The 14,893-nt window shown below is 39.4% G+C and overlaps 1 protein-coding gene across 22 annotated transcripts in view; it reads left to right on the top strand.

The window, feature by feature from the left end:
• The window catches only part of LOC120955000 (small conductance calcium-activated potassium channel protein), a 134,064-nt gene that overhangs the window by 110,085 nt on the left and 9,086 nt on the right, over positions 1 to 14,893 (top strand). For 19 of the 22 annotated variants that reach the window (XR_007452773.1, XR_007452772.1, XM_049610647.1 and 16 more), the window contains 4 exons: positions 2,228 to 2,363; positions 9,887 to 9,997; positions 13,069 to 13,196; positions 14,210 to 14,279. Coding sequence is in view for 20 of the 22 variants with exons in the window: in XM_049610647.1 (XP_049466604.1) it covers positions 2,228 to 2,363; positions 9,887 to 9,997; positions 13,069 to 13,196; positions 14,210 to 14,279 (445 nt within the window). In the remaining 2 variants the exon portion in view is untranslated. The remainder of the gene's footprint in view (positions 1 to 2,227; positions 2,364 to 9,886; positions 9,998 to 13,068; positions 13,197 to 14,209; positions 14,280 to 14,893) is intronic. The other 3 variants (XM_049610648.1, XM_049610645.1, XM_040375426.2) reach the window with 1 other exon arrangement.

Raw genomic sequence — 14,893 nt, 5'->3', positions numbered from 1 at the left:
TACTATTCCTTTTGGTGTATGTGTGTTGTGTCTGGACAGAATCGTGGCTACATGCACAGGAATTTCACTTACATGGTGATAATTATGAGAAATAAAAAACAAAACAAAAACCAAAAAACCTCAAACACACACCCACAAAATTCCGAAAAAGAAAACACACTCCTTATTTCAACCTATGCTTTCCTGTGACCTGCTCCCTCTGCTTGTCCCACGTTTGCTTGTTGTTCAAGCCATCCGTGTCACTTCCTGTTGTCCTCATCCAAGCTGCTGCTGCTGTTGTTGTTGTGCTGCGTAGCCCCATCTCTTGGTCAATATGCGCTCTGTACACGCAAGTGGCTTTCGGCAGCCTTTTTGTTGACATTGTCATGCTTCTGTTTTCATCTAGATGGATATTCTGTTTAATGTGCCTCCAAAGTTTACAATGCAAAGATACAAAAAACTCACACACATACAGTGTACTATGTAGCAGAGTATAAAAGCAAACCCCACATTGAGCGAGAACAATCACAGACAAAAATTAAAGAATACACTAGTGTGTATGTGTTGGTTGTGTGTGTGTGTGTGTGTGTGTGTGTGTGTGTGTGTGTGTGTGTTTTCATTTTCAACTAAAAAAAGACATCACTCGCACACGAAAAATTCCCATTCGGTGTTACGAAAGGCAAGCAATAGCTACTGTGTACAATGTGTAACTTGGCGTGATTATGTGCAAGGATGTGCTAAAATTGCAATGTTGTACGAACCTGCTGCTGTGCAGCGCTGTCCGTATACACAGGGAACGTTGCCCTTTTTTATTATTTGTTTGTTTTATTTGTTGTCATATGTTTGTTGTGCTTTTCTTTGTCTCACTAAGGTTGTGTACATTTGCTTCATTCGTTATTATTTCGGTTTTCATTTCCCATCAGATCAATCAATTTGACTTGTGATGCTTTTTTGTGTTAAACAAATGATGTTATCACCTTTCCTGAAATTCCATATTGTTTGTCCATCGCATTTACACTAACACACACACACACACACACACACGAACATACACTGTACACACGTCTACGCGTTAAAACTTCATTGCGTAGGTTTTTAGTTTATATACTGTGTGTCACATCTTTTCCTATGAAAATGTATGGGGTTTAAAGATGGATAATGGTAATGATTTTATTTAATACGTTTTTTACTCTAGTTTACAATTAATAACGTCAAACGATAATATTGTGACTGGATGTAAAAAGCATTACCGACGTATTGCAATTCCCGCTAGCAAAAAAAGCAAATAATAATTCAAGAAATAATTTGTATTCCTCGATTTCTTGGTTGGTTGGTTGATGTCATTTCCTTTACTGTATAAATAGCGCGCTACTCAATATTGGCTTAAACAGCTAATGCTGTCACACATCAAAGTCGCAGAAAACGTATAGAAAATAAAGAGTAAGACACATGTTTTGCAAACAAAATTTAATAAACCATCACCGCGTAGGAGATCAGAGAAATCGTCGATGGAAATCACATCAAAAAGATCGTTTATATCCCTCATTGTAAACGGCGCGACGATGCTCCAAATTACTTTGCATTATGTTTGTTTTGTTCGTCGGTTTTATTAATGTATATTTTAGACTTTATGTTCATCAATTCATTGCTCTTAATGTATTGCTCGATACGTTTGGTTTTGTAGCTCAAAATTCAACTTGTCAATTATCTGATGAACATTTACTCTTCTATTACTTTTAATCTTCTATTTGTATATTTTCCAATTTATTTAAATAAAAAAATCGTATGCCAGTCTCCTTCTATTTGCGTATTTGTCAATTAATTTTTGCCACCCTAATCTTGAATCACTTTGCTCTGTCCTATCACTCCCACTCGCAAATCGGAAGGAAGCGATTCACATACCAACTTTAATCATTCTACTGTGTTTATTCTCCCCTCTATCTCTGTATTTTTCTCCGTCACTATCTATCTTCTTTTTTCCATTCCTATTTCTGCCATTCTCTCTATCCTTCTCTCTCTCTCTCTCTCTCTCTCTCTCTCTATCTCTATCTCTCTCTATCTCTCAGTCACTCTATCTCTCTCTCGTTCCCTTTCTGTCTCTGTATCATCAAGATCAATCCACTGCTTGCTCCCTCTTTTGCAATAGAAAAAAAAAGAAATAATAAATTAAAAAACAATAAAAAATCCTCAAACCATCACTACCAGAAAAAACCGCGCATAATTTGGATGTCAAACAATTTGTCTACAGGTTTCACGATGAAGAGCATGCCAATCTATTGAACGCCATGTGGTTAATCGCAATAACCTTTCTAAGTGTTGGCTTTGGCGATATCGTGCCCAACACGTACTGTGGCCGTGGTATTGCAGTCAGTACTGGTATTATGGTGAGTTTAATGAAACAATCTTTTTCGTTTTTCATTTCGTACCTCTTGCGTTACTCTTTTGTTGTTTCGTTTATCTCCTACACGTTTAATTCTCTCTTACACTTGTGTATTCTATGTTTCCCGTTTCCTCAACCTCATTCATACTCAATTATTTTAACTCTTTTTCCAACTTTATTATCATTTATCTAAACATATTTCTACCAACGTTTAGACATCGAATGCTAAAAGTAAAGCATTCTACAGCCGTTTACTTTCTATTCGATCGATGCACTTCAATCTTTCTTACAGTTCCTACTCTTGATGTCACTTGTTATAACTCCTACACAGTTTCGCTCTTATTGCTTACGTTTATCTTTTTTCTGTCTTTTCTCAATTCTTACACGAAACGTTACTTGTATGTATTTTCTCACCCTGTTCGTAAAAAATGCAATATTGAATTATAACAAAATTGACAAGATCGCTCGTTTACAGTATACAGTATAGCTACATATAAATATTGCATATAAATAAGCTATAATGTAATGAATCTCGATATTGTTAAAACTCTAATAGTATCATTTTAAATTCCTCATCAAATACGATAATAATATTATAACCCTCAAAATGTAAATCAAGCAGTAAAAATATAGTAACCAACATTATAAAATTGTATTAACCATTAGCAATAGTAATCTTAAGTATGAAAAACACAACAGTGAACGAAGGCTATGAAAACATTCGGCCCAAATCATCTCAATACAATATTCTCACATACGATCATAGTATCATTCAACAAAGCTACACGAACCACCTACATTGTTTAAACAATATTACAATGTTCCAGAAATATCTTCCCAGCCATCAGTAAGCGCAATACTCATTTTCTGCACTAGTTCCACTATCTTTGATAAGTTTCTTTGTGCAGTCCAATGAACGCAATCTGCATTCATTCTAACCATTGTGTAGGGCATATCATGGCTCAGCGCTTATCGTGATAGTGTGAGAACCCTAAACAACCTTCTTTGCCTGGCTTTGCAAAGGAACGTGTCGTCTCTATCGAGCCATACGGTGCGCTTTAGATCACCCGTTCGCCCGTTGGGTGTGAATAGATACTGCCCGCCATTAATCTCCCTTGCACAACCAAACACAGACGTACAAAACATGCCCGACGGAGATCAATCAACACAACCTTCCGTCGAAGTGGTGCCATTCCCATACCGGAATGGCACCAAGACCGGCTGCTGCCTTGGGCGCACAAGACGATCATAATGATACAAGAAACTGCAATCATCTCCCGGGCGCCAAAGGTCACAATAAGAAGAACTAGAAAAAAGCGAGCAGCAACAACATTACTGACAGCAGGGAAAAAAGGAATTTAGACATTGCCATGTTTCACCGAAGGCAAGGCACGGTGCTAGAGAGAACGCTCTACAGACAAGCGTTCAGTAAAGTCTAGAAAGCTGATGCGTCCTGAGAAATGATCCTCATTCTTCTACTGCATACAAAGTGAACCATATGATACTAGGCAAATAGGAGCGGTGTGTCACGTGTCCAGATGCGGGTATGAATATGCATGTGCGTGCTTCTTTCTGCATGAGTGCTGCGCTCACGTAAATTATGAATCCACACACACACAACAGTTTCGGACAGCCTTGCCGACATCCACCCCGGCTACCTTAGAGGATGGGAAGCGATTCCTCTCAACAAGTTGACACCACAGCAATTTAGTTGGAACAATTGCACTTGTAGCCAACAGTTTGATGGCGACAAAAAGAGTTCCATTACTTTCTCTCCGTTCCGTTTTCATTTATAGTGGATGGTTTTGAAACAGTTTATGCCCTTTTAACGCAAAATATACACCACGACCAGTAAGTCTATTTTCACGAATATGCAGTGCTGTTCAACCAGACATGTTTAATTGGCTGCTTGGCCGGTGTTATCAACATGCATTCGTTCTTCGTCCAAAGAACCAACTTTCCCCCGGTTCAATAACAAAAGAGAAAATATCACAATGCAGCACACACAGTCATACGCATGTGTACGCAACGCTAACACATGCGGGCAAAATTTCCTACCAAAATTGATGCCCACACATGAGACACGCACTCAACAACCTAGATGGGGTGGGCTGGAGCGAGTTTGCTATCGATAAATTATTGAACTAAATCTGACGTCTGGAAGAAGCAACGGACAGAAACTATGCAAATTTATGTAAATGCTTCCCCGGCAGTAGCATTTACAATGGCGACGGCAGGGTTGTAGCATCGCATGCTTCCCACAATCCGTACCGATACGTCAAGCGATGTGTAAAGATGCCTCCCCAATTCATAACAGTAGCGCCATTCTGCTCTTCCAGACAGCCCACAATCAGGACCGAACCATAGTTCTTGTGTGGCATAATTTATAGGACCACTTCAAATTTATCCCTCCCTTTATCAATCTTGCTCCCCTCCCCGCGCAAAAGCAAAGCACTACAATGGCAAAAGCATAACTGTTATTAATGAGAGCTGATTTACGGTTGTGTACGCTCATGCGAAAGCATGTGCACTGTTACCGAAAAAGGGGAAACTGCCTTAAAAGCTCGCATCCCATAACACGTTTGAGCATCCCATAAGTTGAGTGTTGTGAGTGATAGCGCTTCAAACACGGGACAGGGGAATTGAAACTTCTCCCCGGCTGGAGGTAAAGCTTAATCCAACCATGAAAGCCCTCTACCCAGTCTGTATGCGCCCATTTGGTGTGAAAACATTGTTCTTGCCTTTACACATTTACAGCATCAGTAAGGACCGCTTCATTGAGCGGATTATGGGCAGGGCTCGCTTGGGTCCACTTGATTCATTCGGTGTGTACACATTGCGGGCAGCTACTTTTCGTTCTTCTCGCAGAACACAGAAGAAAGAACTCATCTAATCGCGCCGAAGTGCCGTGATAAGAGGGCGCCACACTTCAAACGATCGTACCCATCCCAGTTGCTGTCGTTACTGATGCCGACAACTGAAACAACCGACCGGCTGCTAGCTAACTATTGAAGCCTTACCTCGTCTCTGGGATTGACTTCGCTTTTTTATCATACCGACTTTTTGCAAACTCACGCTGACATTTCATGCTATTTTCTCCCTCTTCTCTCTACATATTTTTTTTGAGAAAGGGGGAAAGAAATGAATGACCACGTAAATGTGGAATAACTTTGGCTAGATAATCGTATAATGGTGTACTCGGTGCGCATTTTGATGATACCGTTGTGCGAATCTCTACCGTCATTTTACCGGGAGCGCCAACGCTCCGCTACGAATTTTCGCGCTCTCCCGGGCCGCATCATAAAAACAACGATCTCATCCAGTATGGCTGTTTGTTTGGGTTTCATTGAGCATGAACAGCAGGGCAGAGCAGGGCACCCCTTCCAGTTCAACTCCTTCTAGATTGCCGACAGCGCCAGGCTTCGTCGCAACTGCTTGCGATGCCGGGCGAAAGTGTTTGATTTATGAAACGATTTCCTATCCATAACGGAGACCGTCCCGTCTTCTTCTCGTTTTCTTATTAGTGGAATAGGAAGAGATAAGCGAGCTCGGGATGGGTGAAAAGCACATCCTAAAGTTGCGTGCGTGTGTCGTTCCGCTCGTTCAACAATTGGATCCGGGTACGCTGGTATAACCCCAAACTTACACGGCGTAGGGCACCGCACAAATCTCTTCATTGCTGTAAATATTCATGGCTTCATCATGTGTGTGGCGCGAATGTCAAATTGTCTTAAAGCTTTCGCCAAGCAGTCGGGAAGAGTCTTAACGTATTACTGTCGGGCGGGCCAAAAGTTTCCCTCATGCGGGTGAAATGCGTGTGTTTTACCCGGCGTTATGTAAGACATTCCACCACGCTGTAGATTCCTATCGTGCGCGTAGTATTTATGATTCCATTAATTTTGCTGTGTGATAGTGATAAATAATAAAACTGCTGCGCGTGTCGTTACTTAACATTTCCAATAACAAGTGGGTTTTGCTTGTAATAGGCGTCAGGGATCTTTTCTTTGTTTATTTTCATTCATAACTCCAAACGATAATAAATATTTATTTATAAATTTTTTTAAAAACATTAAGCCTTCTAGGCTGATACCTTAAAGCAGGTATGTCAAACTGGCGGCCCGCGGGCCGCATGCGGCCCTCGTCAATGCTGAATGCGGCCCGCGAGAATATTTTGAGAATTGCTAAAATCACTCCAAACCAAAAAACTGTTATTACTATTTGTCGAAGTGTATTTAATTTTCCAGAGAAGAACAATCATTTAGATGGTATATTTTTCGAATCTAACATGAATGTACCCATAACATCTCATAAACTTATTCTACACAATCGTACAGAACAATCGAGACCCTTAAGAAACATTGAATTGAACGCAAACTCAGTCGGTATTATGTTTCGATTAAATTCTGAATATTAGCATAGTATTGTGCACACTCGATTGCACATTCTATATGGAAAAATAGATTTGCGACCTTTTACCAACGAAAAAGTAATGAAAATAACTTGATACACACACTTGGAAACTTCGCAACAACTAATGATGGATTGTCAGAATCGCATCCACGGCTCAAAACCATTTTCGATCTTAGCTATAGCAACTTCGAATCCGGCCAAATCAAACCAACAGTTCCGTTCGGTGCCGTCCGAAGCCTATAGAGCCGTCTAAAGCCATTAGGAACCGTTGGAGTCATCGGTTGTTGCACGGATCGGCTAATCTACAGTGAGAAATGGATCATCGGTTGTTGCACGGATCGGCTAATCTACAGTGAGAAATGGATCCGGTCGGTCCCACCGAATTTGACCATCTCAATGCCCCCGAGTGCCGAGTAAAGGATTCATTCGGCTCCGAATTTCTCCGATTTGCACGGCTCCAACCTTATAATGTTACATCATTGATGTTGGATTGAGCCACTTCTGTTTTTTTGTCTTAATCATGCCACCATCAATTTTAATAAAGATGATTGTAGCCAAGTTGGAATTTTGTCTACCCCACATTTTGCAAGAAGAATTAATGTACTTTTGACCTCCCCAAAAATCTAAACCAAAATGATATGATTACGCTTAAGACTAAGAGATTTAGATTAAGGATTAAAATAATCGAAATGCCAAAGCCCTGCAATACATAGCTTATTAATAGATTAGCTCACACAGTCCATACCTCAATTCGCGAATCATCTCCCTTCAAGTGCAAAACAAGATTTGCCAATCTTTATGGGATCACACACCACGAATCTTCGTCAGATAAAATTATCGTAATTTAACAAAATTATTCGTAAAATATGGGTTCTTGTAATAAGAAATGCTACCATACCACCATATACCACCATATACCCCTTCGAACTTAGAAATTAGCGAAAAATAATGTTTAAACACGTTTTTTTTACAATTTTCCTCTTGATCTATCAAAAAATTGCATGCAAATATTTTTGTTATTCATCCAGCGGTGGATAGCTCGGATTGCTTGAAAAAGATTCACTACAGGCTGCTAGACTTCTCCTACTTCAGTGAAAAAGTGTGGTTGAGTGATATTTTCTAACAGAAGTGCCGTGTTAGACCGCGACTAATGAGAAATTTCCTATTTTAATAATAAGGATGAAAACAACGCATGTGGCTTTAAAAGTGCATTAAACATTTTTTTTAATAAAAAAGTGCACAATAAAAAAACATAGCAAATTTGTAAATAAGAAACTATTCCAGATTTGAAGCAAGGAGTACAAAAAGTCAATTTGTTTAACAATAATGATTTTAAACAGTATTTTATATGATTATTGAGGTATATTTTTTATTCTCAACTTTGCGGCCCACGAATCACTGAAAATCTGTACTTGCGGCCCTCTTATGAATTGAGTTTGACACAGCTGCCTTAAAGAATGGCTAAAATAAAGGACAAACTGAGCCAATCTTAACGCCTAAAAAAAAAAATATCCAAAAATGGTGCTCCAAAAATAAAAAATAAAATGGTTTTAGAATTTTTAATAAGTTTCAATAAGATAAACCATGTTTTACTACAAATCTAAATTATACAATAAAAAACGAACGGCATTCTTGGATAACGCCGCTAGCATACAAAGGGTCAAACTCTACTAAATCCTACCAGTGACGCCTAACTATAGAACAACTTTTAAATCTTTTAACAAACCCTCTCCAATATAAAGTCCAGTTGTTATGTTTCACGAGTCCGTTTTGCTTATTAGCTCCACCCTCATACCAGTTTGGTCCGAGTGTGCGATTTCTTACATAATTTTGTGCTGTTTTTGCACTTCGCACCGGAAATGATCGTAAATCTTGCACTGTCGAGCAGTTTCAAAACAACACACAGTTTTCGTCCGGAAGTGGTGCCGAAGCCTTCCCATACCCAACGCTGGAAAAGTGTAAGCGCTGGGTTCGTGCGGAATGAACTTTGTAAGTTGCGGCCATACCTTCAACCGTGACCACAATAACAACAAAAGCAGCACAACGGCTGCTGTATAACTGCCAGTACATGAGAAGATTTTTCAAGTGGAGGAAAATAATTTTCTTCAAACATGCAGACAGCGCCTAATTATGTTTTGCTCGGCCTTGCGCACGTTCACACACACACACACCGTTCACTCTCACTTAACACTGTAATCTAAAAGTAAAACAAAAAGGCAAAATAAGATTACGTATATTCCGAAATCCATTCTCACCTTTCCGCTCAAATCAAGGTACACACACTCACACACATACACACAAGGCCCCACACTCACAGTCTCGTGCCACGAAAGGACATAATCAAAAACTTTAAGCCCACCTAACAGCATCCGCAGCAACAGCGACAACAACAACGACGCCAGCAGAACGAAGCAGCATCGCGCTTGTATAGATGTGTGTTTTTGTGTTCAACGCAACAAAGTTAGTACGCGCCAACGGTTGTTATGTTACTTTATTCTTCTTCCATCTCTGCGTGGCGTTCGTTCATGCGTAACGTGTTCCATTCGATTGCCCGCTTGCTCGTCCGCACGGTCGCTCATATGCCGGTTAATATCCTGTATCACACATTAACACACGCATGCCCTTACACACACACACACACATACACACTCTTAACAAACAAACCCCTCTCAATCTGCTGTCTACCTCTAAACTCCCGAAAAGAAATAAACAGCCCGAAGTAAAAATACAACACCCGAAAACGATACAACACGATACTTTGTACGAATAAAACACCAAACTTCTAAATGGAAAAATTTAATCAGCTCGCCGAGATGTGTTAGCCAACTGCATTCCATCCCTGTTGTAATGCCGGGCACACACCGTACACGGGAAGGAGGCGGCATCGACCGGATCAACTTTATCGACCACCGTTACTGATCAGTGATGTTCTCGCTCTTTCTCTTTCTGTGTTTCTTTTCTGTTTCTTTCTTATCATCCTTCCGGCCGCCACATTCGATCGGAAAATTGTCCCACCCCATGCCAACGAACGCGTGCCCAAACATTCCTCCTCCGTTCTGGCGGCTGCTGTTAATCTAATTATCTTTTAACGATCTGCATCGTGACGCCGGGCGATAGGGTGCGGGCTGTACGGCACTGCTGGTGGCGGTCGTCTCCCGGAAGCTCGAGCTGACACGAGCGGAAAAGCACGTGCACAACTTTATGATGGATACGCAGCTCACCAAGCGGGTAAGTGGAAAATTGTAGAAAATGCATGTTTAGCTAACTTGTCTGATGGATGAAAATGGTATCGAGAAGAGGTGAAAATTAGCGGCTCATTTTCAATATTTCCTCCCAAAGCATTCTTCTAGGTCGGTCACATACACCGGAAAGAACTACTCGTTAGATACACATAAAAAGGTTCAAGGGAACTAGTAGCGGGGAGAAAACACCTAATGAAACAATTTACACACCAGTTCGGTATGCCAAATCAGACAAACTGTCAGAAAAAGCAGTTTGATCGTTTGCCAACGAGCTTCGGATAATCTGATGCTTCACAGCTGCATAATGCATCAGGTGTTTGAGATGTAGAATTAGCAATGTTTCTAAAAAACCATAACTATCTTGCGATTTTATTTTAGAAGCAATTTTTTATCATTCAACATGATAGTTACTCCTATAGCTGCGGTCATTGAAGTTTTATTCCCGTTCAATAATTTAAATTTCCTCAGATCGAATTAAATCGCGATATATGATGAACATGCTTTCCACATTTTACATTTTGTAGTTCATAATGTGAGATACAGTTCAGAGGGAGTAATAATGTTGTTTATAATGTGTGATATGAATTCAAATTTTTGTTAACTACAACATTTTTACCTAGTTGTAGAACCATGCCTACTACACCTAGCAAGAGGAGCTCTTGTCGTGGTTGAATAACCTACTATGAGTTAAGTGAATCTTTGTTGACCGAGGTACTAAACATGTGGTAGAACGAATAATTATAAGTAGCAACATAAAACAAAGCATAAGACTAGATATTTTAAGAAATGTTATCATATATTATATTAATCGATAAAATTTCTTACGATCCTAATCCTCTATGAATAGTAAGGGCAACAACAATCTATTTGACTACATTTATTCCAGTAGATGTACATAACAATTTTCAAACGTTACAAATTTTGTACATAGCTTTAATTGAAGTTTTCCGATATCGTCTTGCAAACATACCAGCTTGAATCACTGTTAAGTTTCAAAATCAACAGCTAATTATCTGCACCCTTTTCGGGCAAAAGATGTCCACTAACTAGTCTGAAGCAAATCCACACATGAAATTCGACGAACTTGAATTCAATTTCAAAGCTTGTGGCCTTCCGTCTGCGGTTGCTTGCAACCGGTGATGAACTCGACTGTCGTTCCAATTTCCGTCCATTGCACATACGGAATCCACAGTACCGTAGAAGCTGGTATTATCTAGAAATCTGTTCACTTAAAAGCAACAGTGAAGGACAACTTTTCCTGCTCAAAAGTTTCGTTCACAAATATAGAATTTGTGTTTACAAACCGCTCTACAACCAGTTCTATTAGACGGTTAGGAGCCTCTATACGAATTTAGAAAACTTCCTACTCAATGTGAACCGTTTGATACTTGCGTAGAGTATAGTTCAAGACAGGAAAAATAATGGTACCTGCATCAAACGTGCACCAAATGGTTCATTCATGAGTAAAGTGTATAGCATGGATTGAATATTGAATCCCGCCATTTGCAGTTGGCTTCGATTTACGAAAATGACAGCTATGATTTATAGCTCGCTAAGAACGCCGTCCATAGAGAAATGGAGAACGATATTCACCTAAAACCTTCAACGTGCAACCATTGAATATAACATGCATCATTTACTTTTCGAAACTCAATTGTGTGCCATTGAGAAGCACGGTACGTGAAAATGGGTGTAAATTGAAAAAGAGAGTAACAAAACAGGAATAACAAACGAATTGTTAAACATAGTAGTAGTATGTAAGAAAATAAAGTAAAACAATGCTTGAATTTAAAAAATAACCTTTTTTATGTCATGAAATAAAATACCAAACCAAACCATAACGCGGACATTGTTATTTTCTATCATTGGAACAGTTTTTGAAAATGGCTATCAATAAAATTTAAGTGATACATTTTTATCGCTGGACTGAGTTTTCGTGAGCTGACTTTACAGTGTTCGAAATCAAACCACTGAATCCAACAAGAACTTATGTCTGTACGCACTGTACAGCAGAATGCTCTATTTTCGAACGACGATGCTCATTAAGCACATCTGCTTTCGATGGCCGAAAAGCCAATTCCTTCGGTTCCTTTAGCCTGGTATGCTTGGATGCGAAAAACTGAAACTTAACCTCGTTCTACGCATGACAAACCCCATGGGAAGGTGGAAGAAAAATTACGCACCCATTTATTCTGCGGCACAATAATTACCCACGGCAAAGCACAGACCTTTGCTTTCGGCCGTCTTCTCCTTTTGCACACGCAACCACAGGCAAAGCTGTTCGAACTTCAAACCATCGCACGGGGAAGGATGAAAAACAGAAAACCCTGTGGAAAACCTGTTCGATCCGGTGTCATCACATACCACATCGCAGCCGCAAAAACCGTCCGTTGGGTGTTTTCGAGTCGTAAGAGAGGAAGATAATTTAAGAACCACTGGTCCCTATTTTGTCCACGCTATCCCCTATTGGACGCTCGTCGGGTTGGGTTTTCCACTCCATTATAAACTTATCACGGATCACGGTGCTTGCTCGGGAATGCCATTTTCGGCTGATTCCTATCATCGCCATCGTTAGGTTTAATGGCACTATTTTACCGACCGCTCGCCGAACCGTGGAAACGAACGATGGCTGATGTCATGTAATACGTCTTGCGGAAGCAACTTATCTACGATGGCTTTTTGAAGTTGGTTGGGTCTCATCGTTGCGTACTCATTGCACTGACCATCGAACCATTCTTTTGTCCGCCAGGCTTACCATGGCAATCGATCTGGCAATCGGAACCTGTAGAAACATTTCAATGGACCAGAGGCAGCTAAAATGAGTACGGGCTTAAAATTAAGCACGGAAATAAATTATGTTAACAGAGAGATCAACAGTCCACGCCATTTGTCATTCCAGGTTTCTTGTTGGTGTGTTTTATGCTTTTTTAACTTTACTCCTTAAACGAACGGCCAGGGTTTGACTTACACACGCGTCGAATTTGTTTACCGCAGACAAATGATATACTTTAAAAATAATATATTTCAATCAACGAATAATATGCATTTTATTTCTAGTTGAAAAACGCTGCTGCCAATGTGCTTCGAGAAACCTGGCTCATCTACAAACACACCCGTCTGGTGAAGCGAGTCAATCCCGGGCGAGTACGAACGCATCAGAGAAAGTTTCTGCTGGCCATTTACGCGTAAGTGTTGTATTTTCATCGTTGATGCGCCATTTAAACAATAAAATCAAGTCATTAAGTTATCAACAACTCTGCTGTCATTCTGAATAGTCTATTTCGGCAATCACACGTTTACTAAAGAAAATATGAAATCATACTCAAAACAAACATTAATCGTATCAACTAATCATATAATTGATTTCGAAGTCGAACAAATAGAGACACACATCATGGCGATCAAATTATTGATTATTCACACTATTAGCGCTTCCTTTAGCGAACCGGAAATAACGTTTGTATTAAAAAAGATTTTTTTTCGGATGGCTTTAGAGAAAATAACTAAGACACATAATTGCTTTTCATAATCTTGCCTTTGAAAGGTAATTATTTAAGCTTTCTTGCAAAAACAAATCCACAACCTTGTGAGCTGACTACCAGTTATCCGGAATTTTCGTCCGACGTCCACCAACAATGTCGCACGATGTCCGTTTTTGTCGTGGCAGGGTTCCTGATCGCGCACGCTACTGATCGAAACTGTTTAACTGTTTTGGCCATCACGGTTAGAATTTCATTGATAGAGCTTTAAATTTTTTTTTTCTATTTACTAATGAGTTACTATCATTGATTGTGTTTTTAACATTTCGGTGGTGCGGGTTAAAATAAACCCAGGAAAAATTGACATTGTGTGTAATTTTTTTATGCAAACGATAACTACTTATTGGCGCACCACACTCCGGAAAGTACTTTCTTTACTCAAGCAAAACTAGTGTATCTCATCCCATTGTCACAGTTTGACTGACAAGTAGCTCTCTGTGTCTGTTGGTAAAAAATAAAAAAAAAAATGGTAATCAAACGATAAAAGTAAAATAAAGAGTGGAAAGTTTTGTTAACTTTAGGACTGGACTTAACATTTAAGCATTTTCATTTTGTATTCACAAGAATTATATCTGTACTCAGTATATATGTATTATTAACGTTTTGTAATTATTATTGTGAATTACAATTTCGTTTTGCTTTCGTCATATTTCTTCCAGCCTACGAAAAGTTAAAATGGATCAGCGTAAGCTCATGGATAATGCTAATACCATCACCGACATGGCAAAGGTAAGAATATTATCGAAACAGTAAGGGTTTTTACAAAATTAGAGGCGAATGCAATCTATGCCCAGCCAATTCAATTAAAATCATTCATTAAAATCATTAAAATTCAAATTAAAACATAAAGGCCGGGCTACATTGATCGTACTCTCTGGTGTAATTTTGATTTTCACTAGCGCATCTGGCGGCGGCTGACCGAAGCATTTTTCCAAACAATTTAGAGCCGCTTCAGAAAATATGTTATTTTTCTATGTTTTTTTACCTTAACTGGACTGGAAAAGCTTTGTTATTGATAGATGAATATGTTGTGCAAGTATTTCAGCCGTTTTTGCATAAAAAAACGGTGAAAAAACTAATTAACTTTGCGATCCAACACGACCATTCTCCCCACGACCAAAAAAAGCTTCCACCAGCCGCCGCCAGATGCGCTAGTGAAAATCGAAATTACGCTTGCGAGTACGATCAATGTAGCCCGGCCTTAATATGGTTTTACGTGGCTTTGTTTCTATTTTGTACTTTTTGTTTCGATATACTTAGTACCCATCAGTAAGCCATTTTTAACAAAACAAACGCAACAAATTTTATGTTAGAAACTTAAAGCTAAATTTAGCTCGGTGATT

This window comes from Anopheles coluzzii, chromosome 3, assembly GCF_943734685.1.
Source record: "Anopheles coluzzii chromosome 3, AcolN3, whole genome shotgun sequence".
In the NCBI taxonomy this organism is placed as follows: Eukaryota; Metazoa; Arthropoda; class Insecta; order Diptera; family Culicidae; genus Anopheles; species Anopheles coluzzii.
This window is presented reverse-complemented; position numbering and strand designations above follow the sequence as displayed.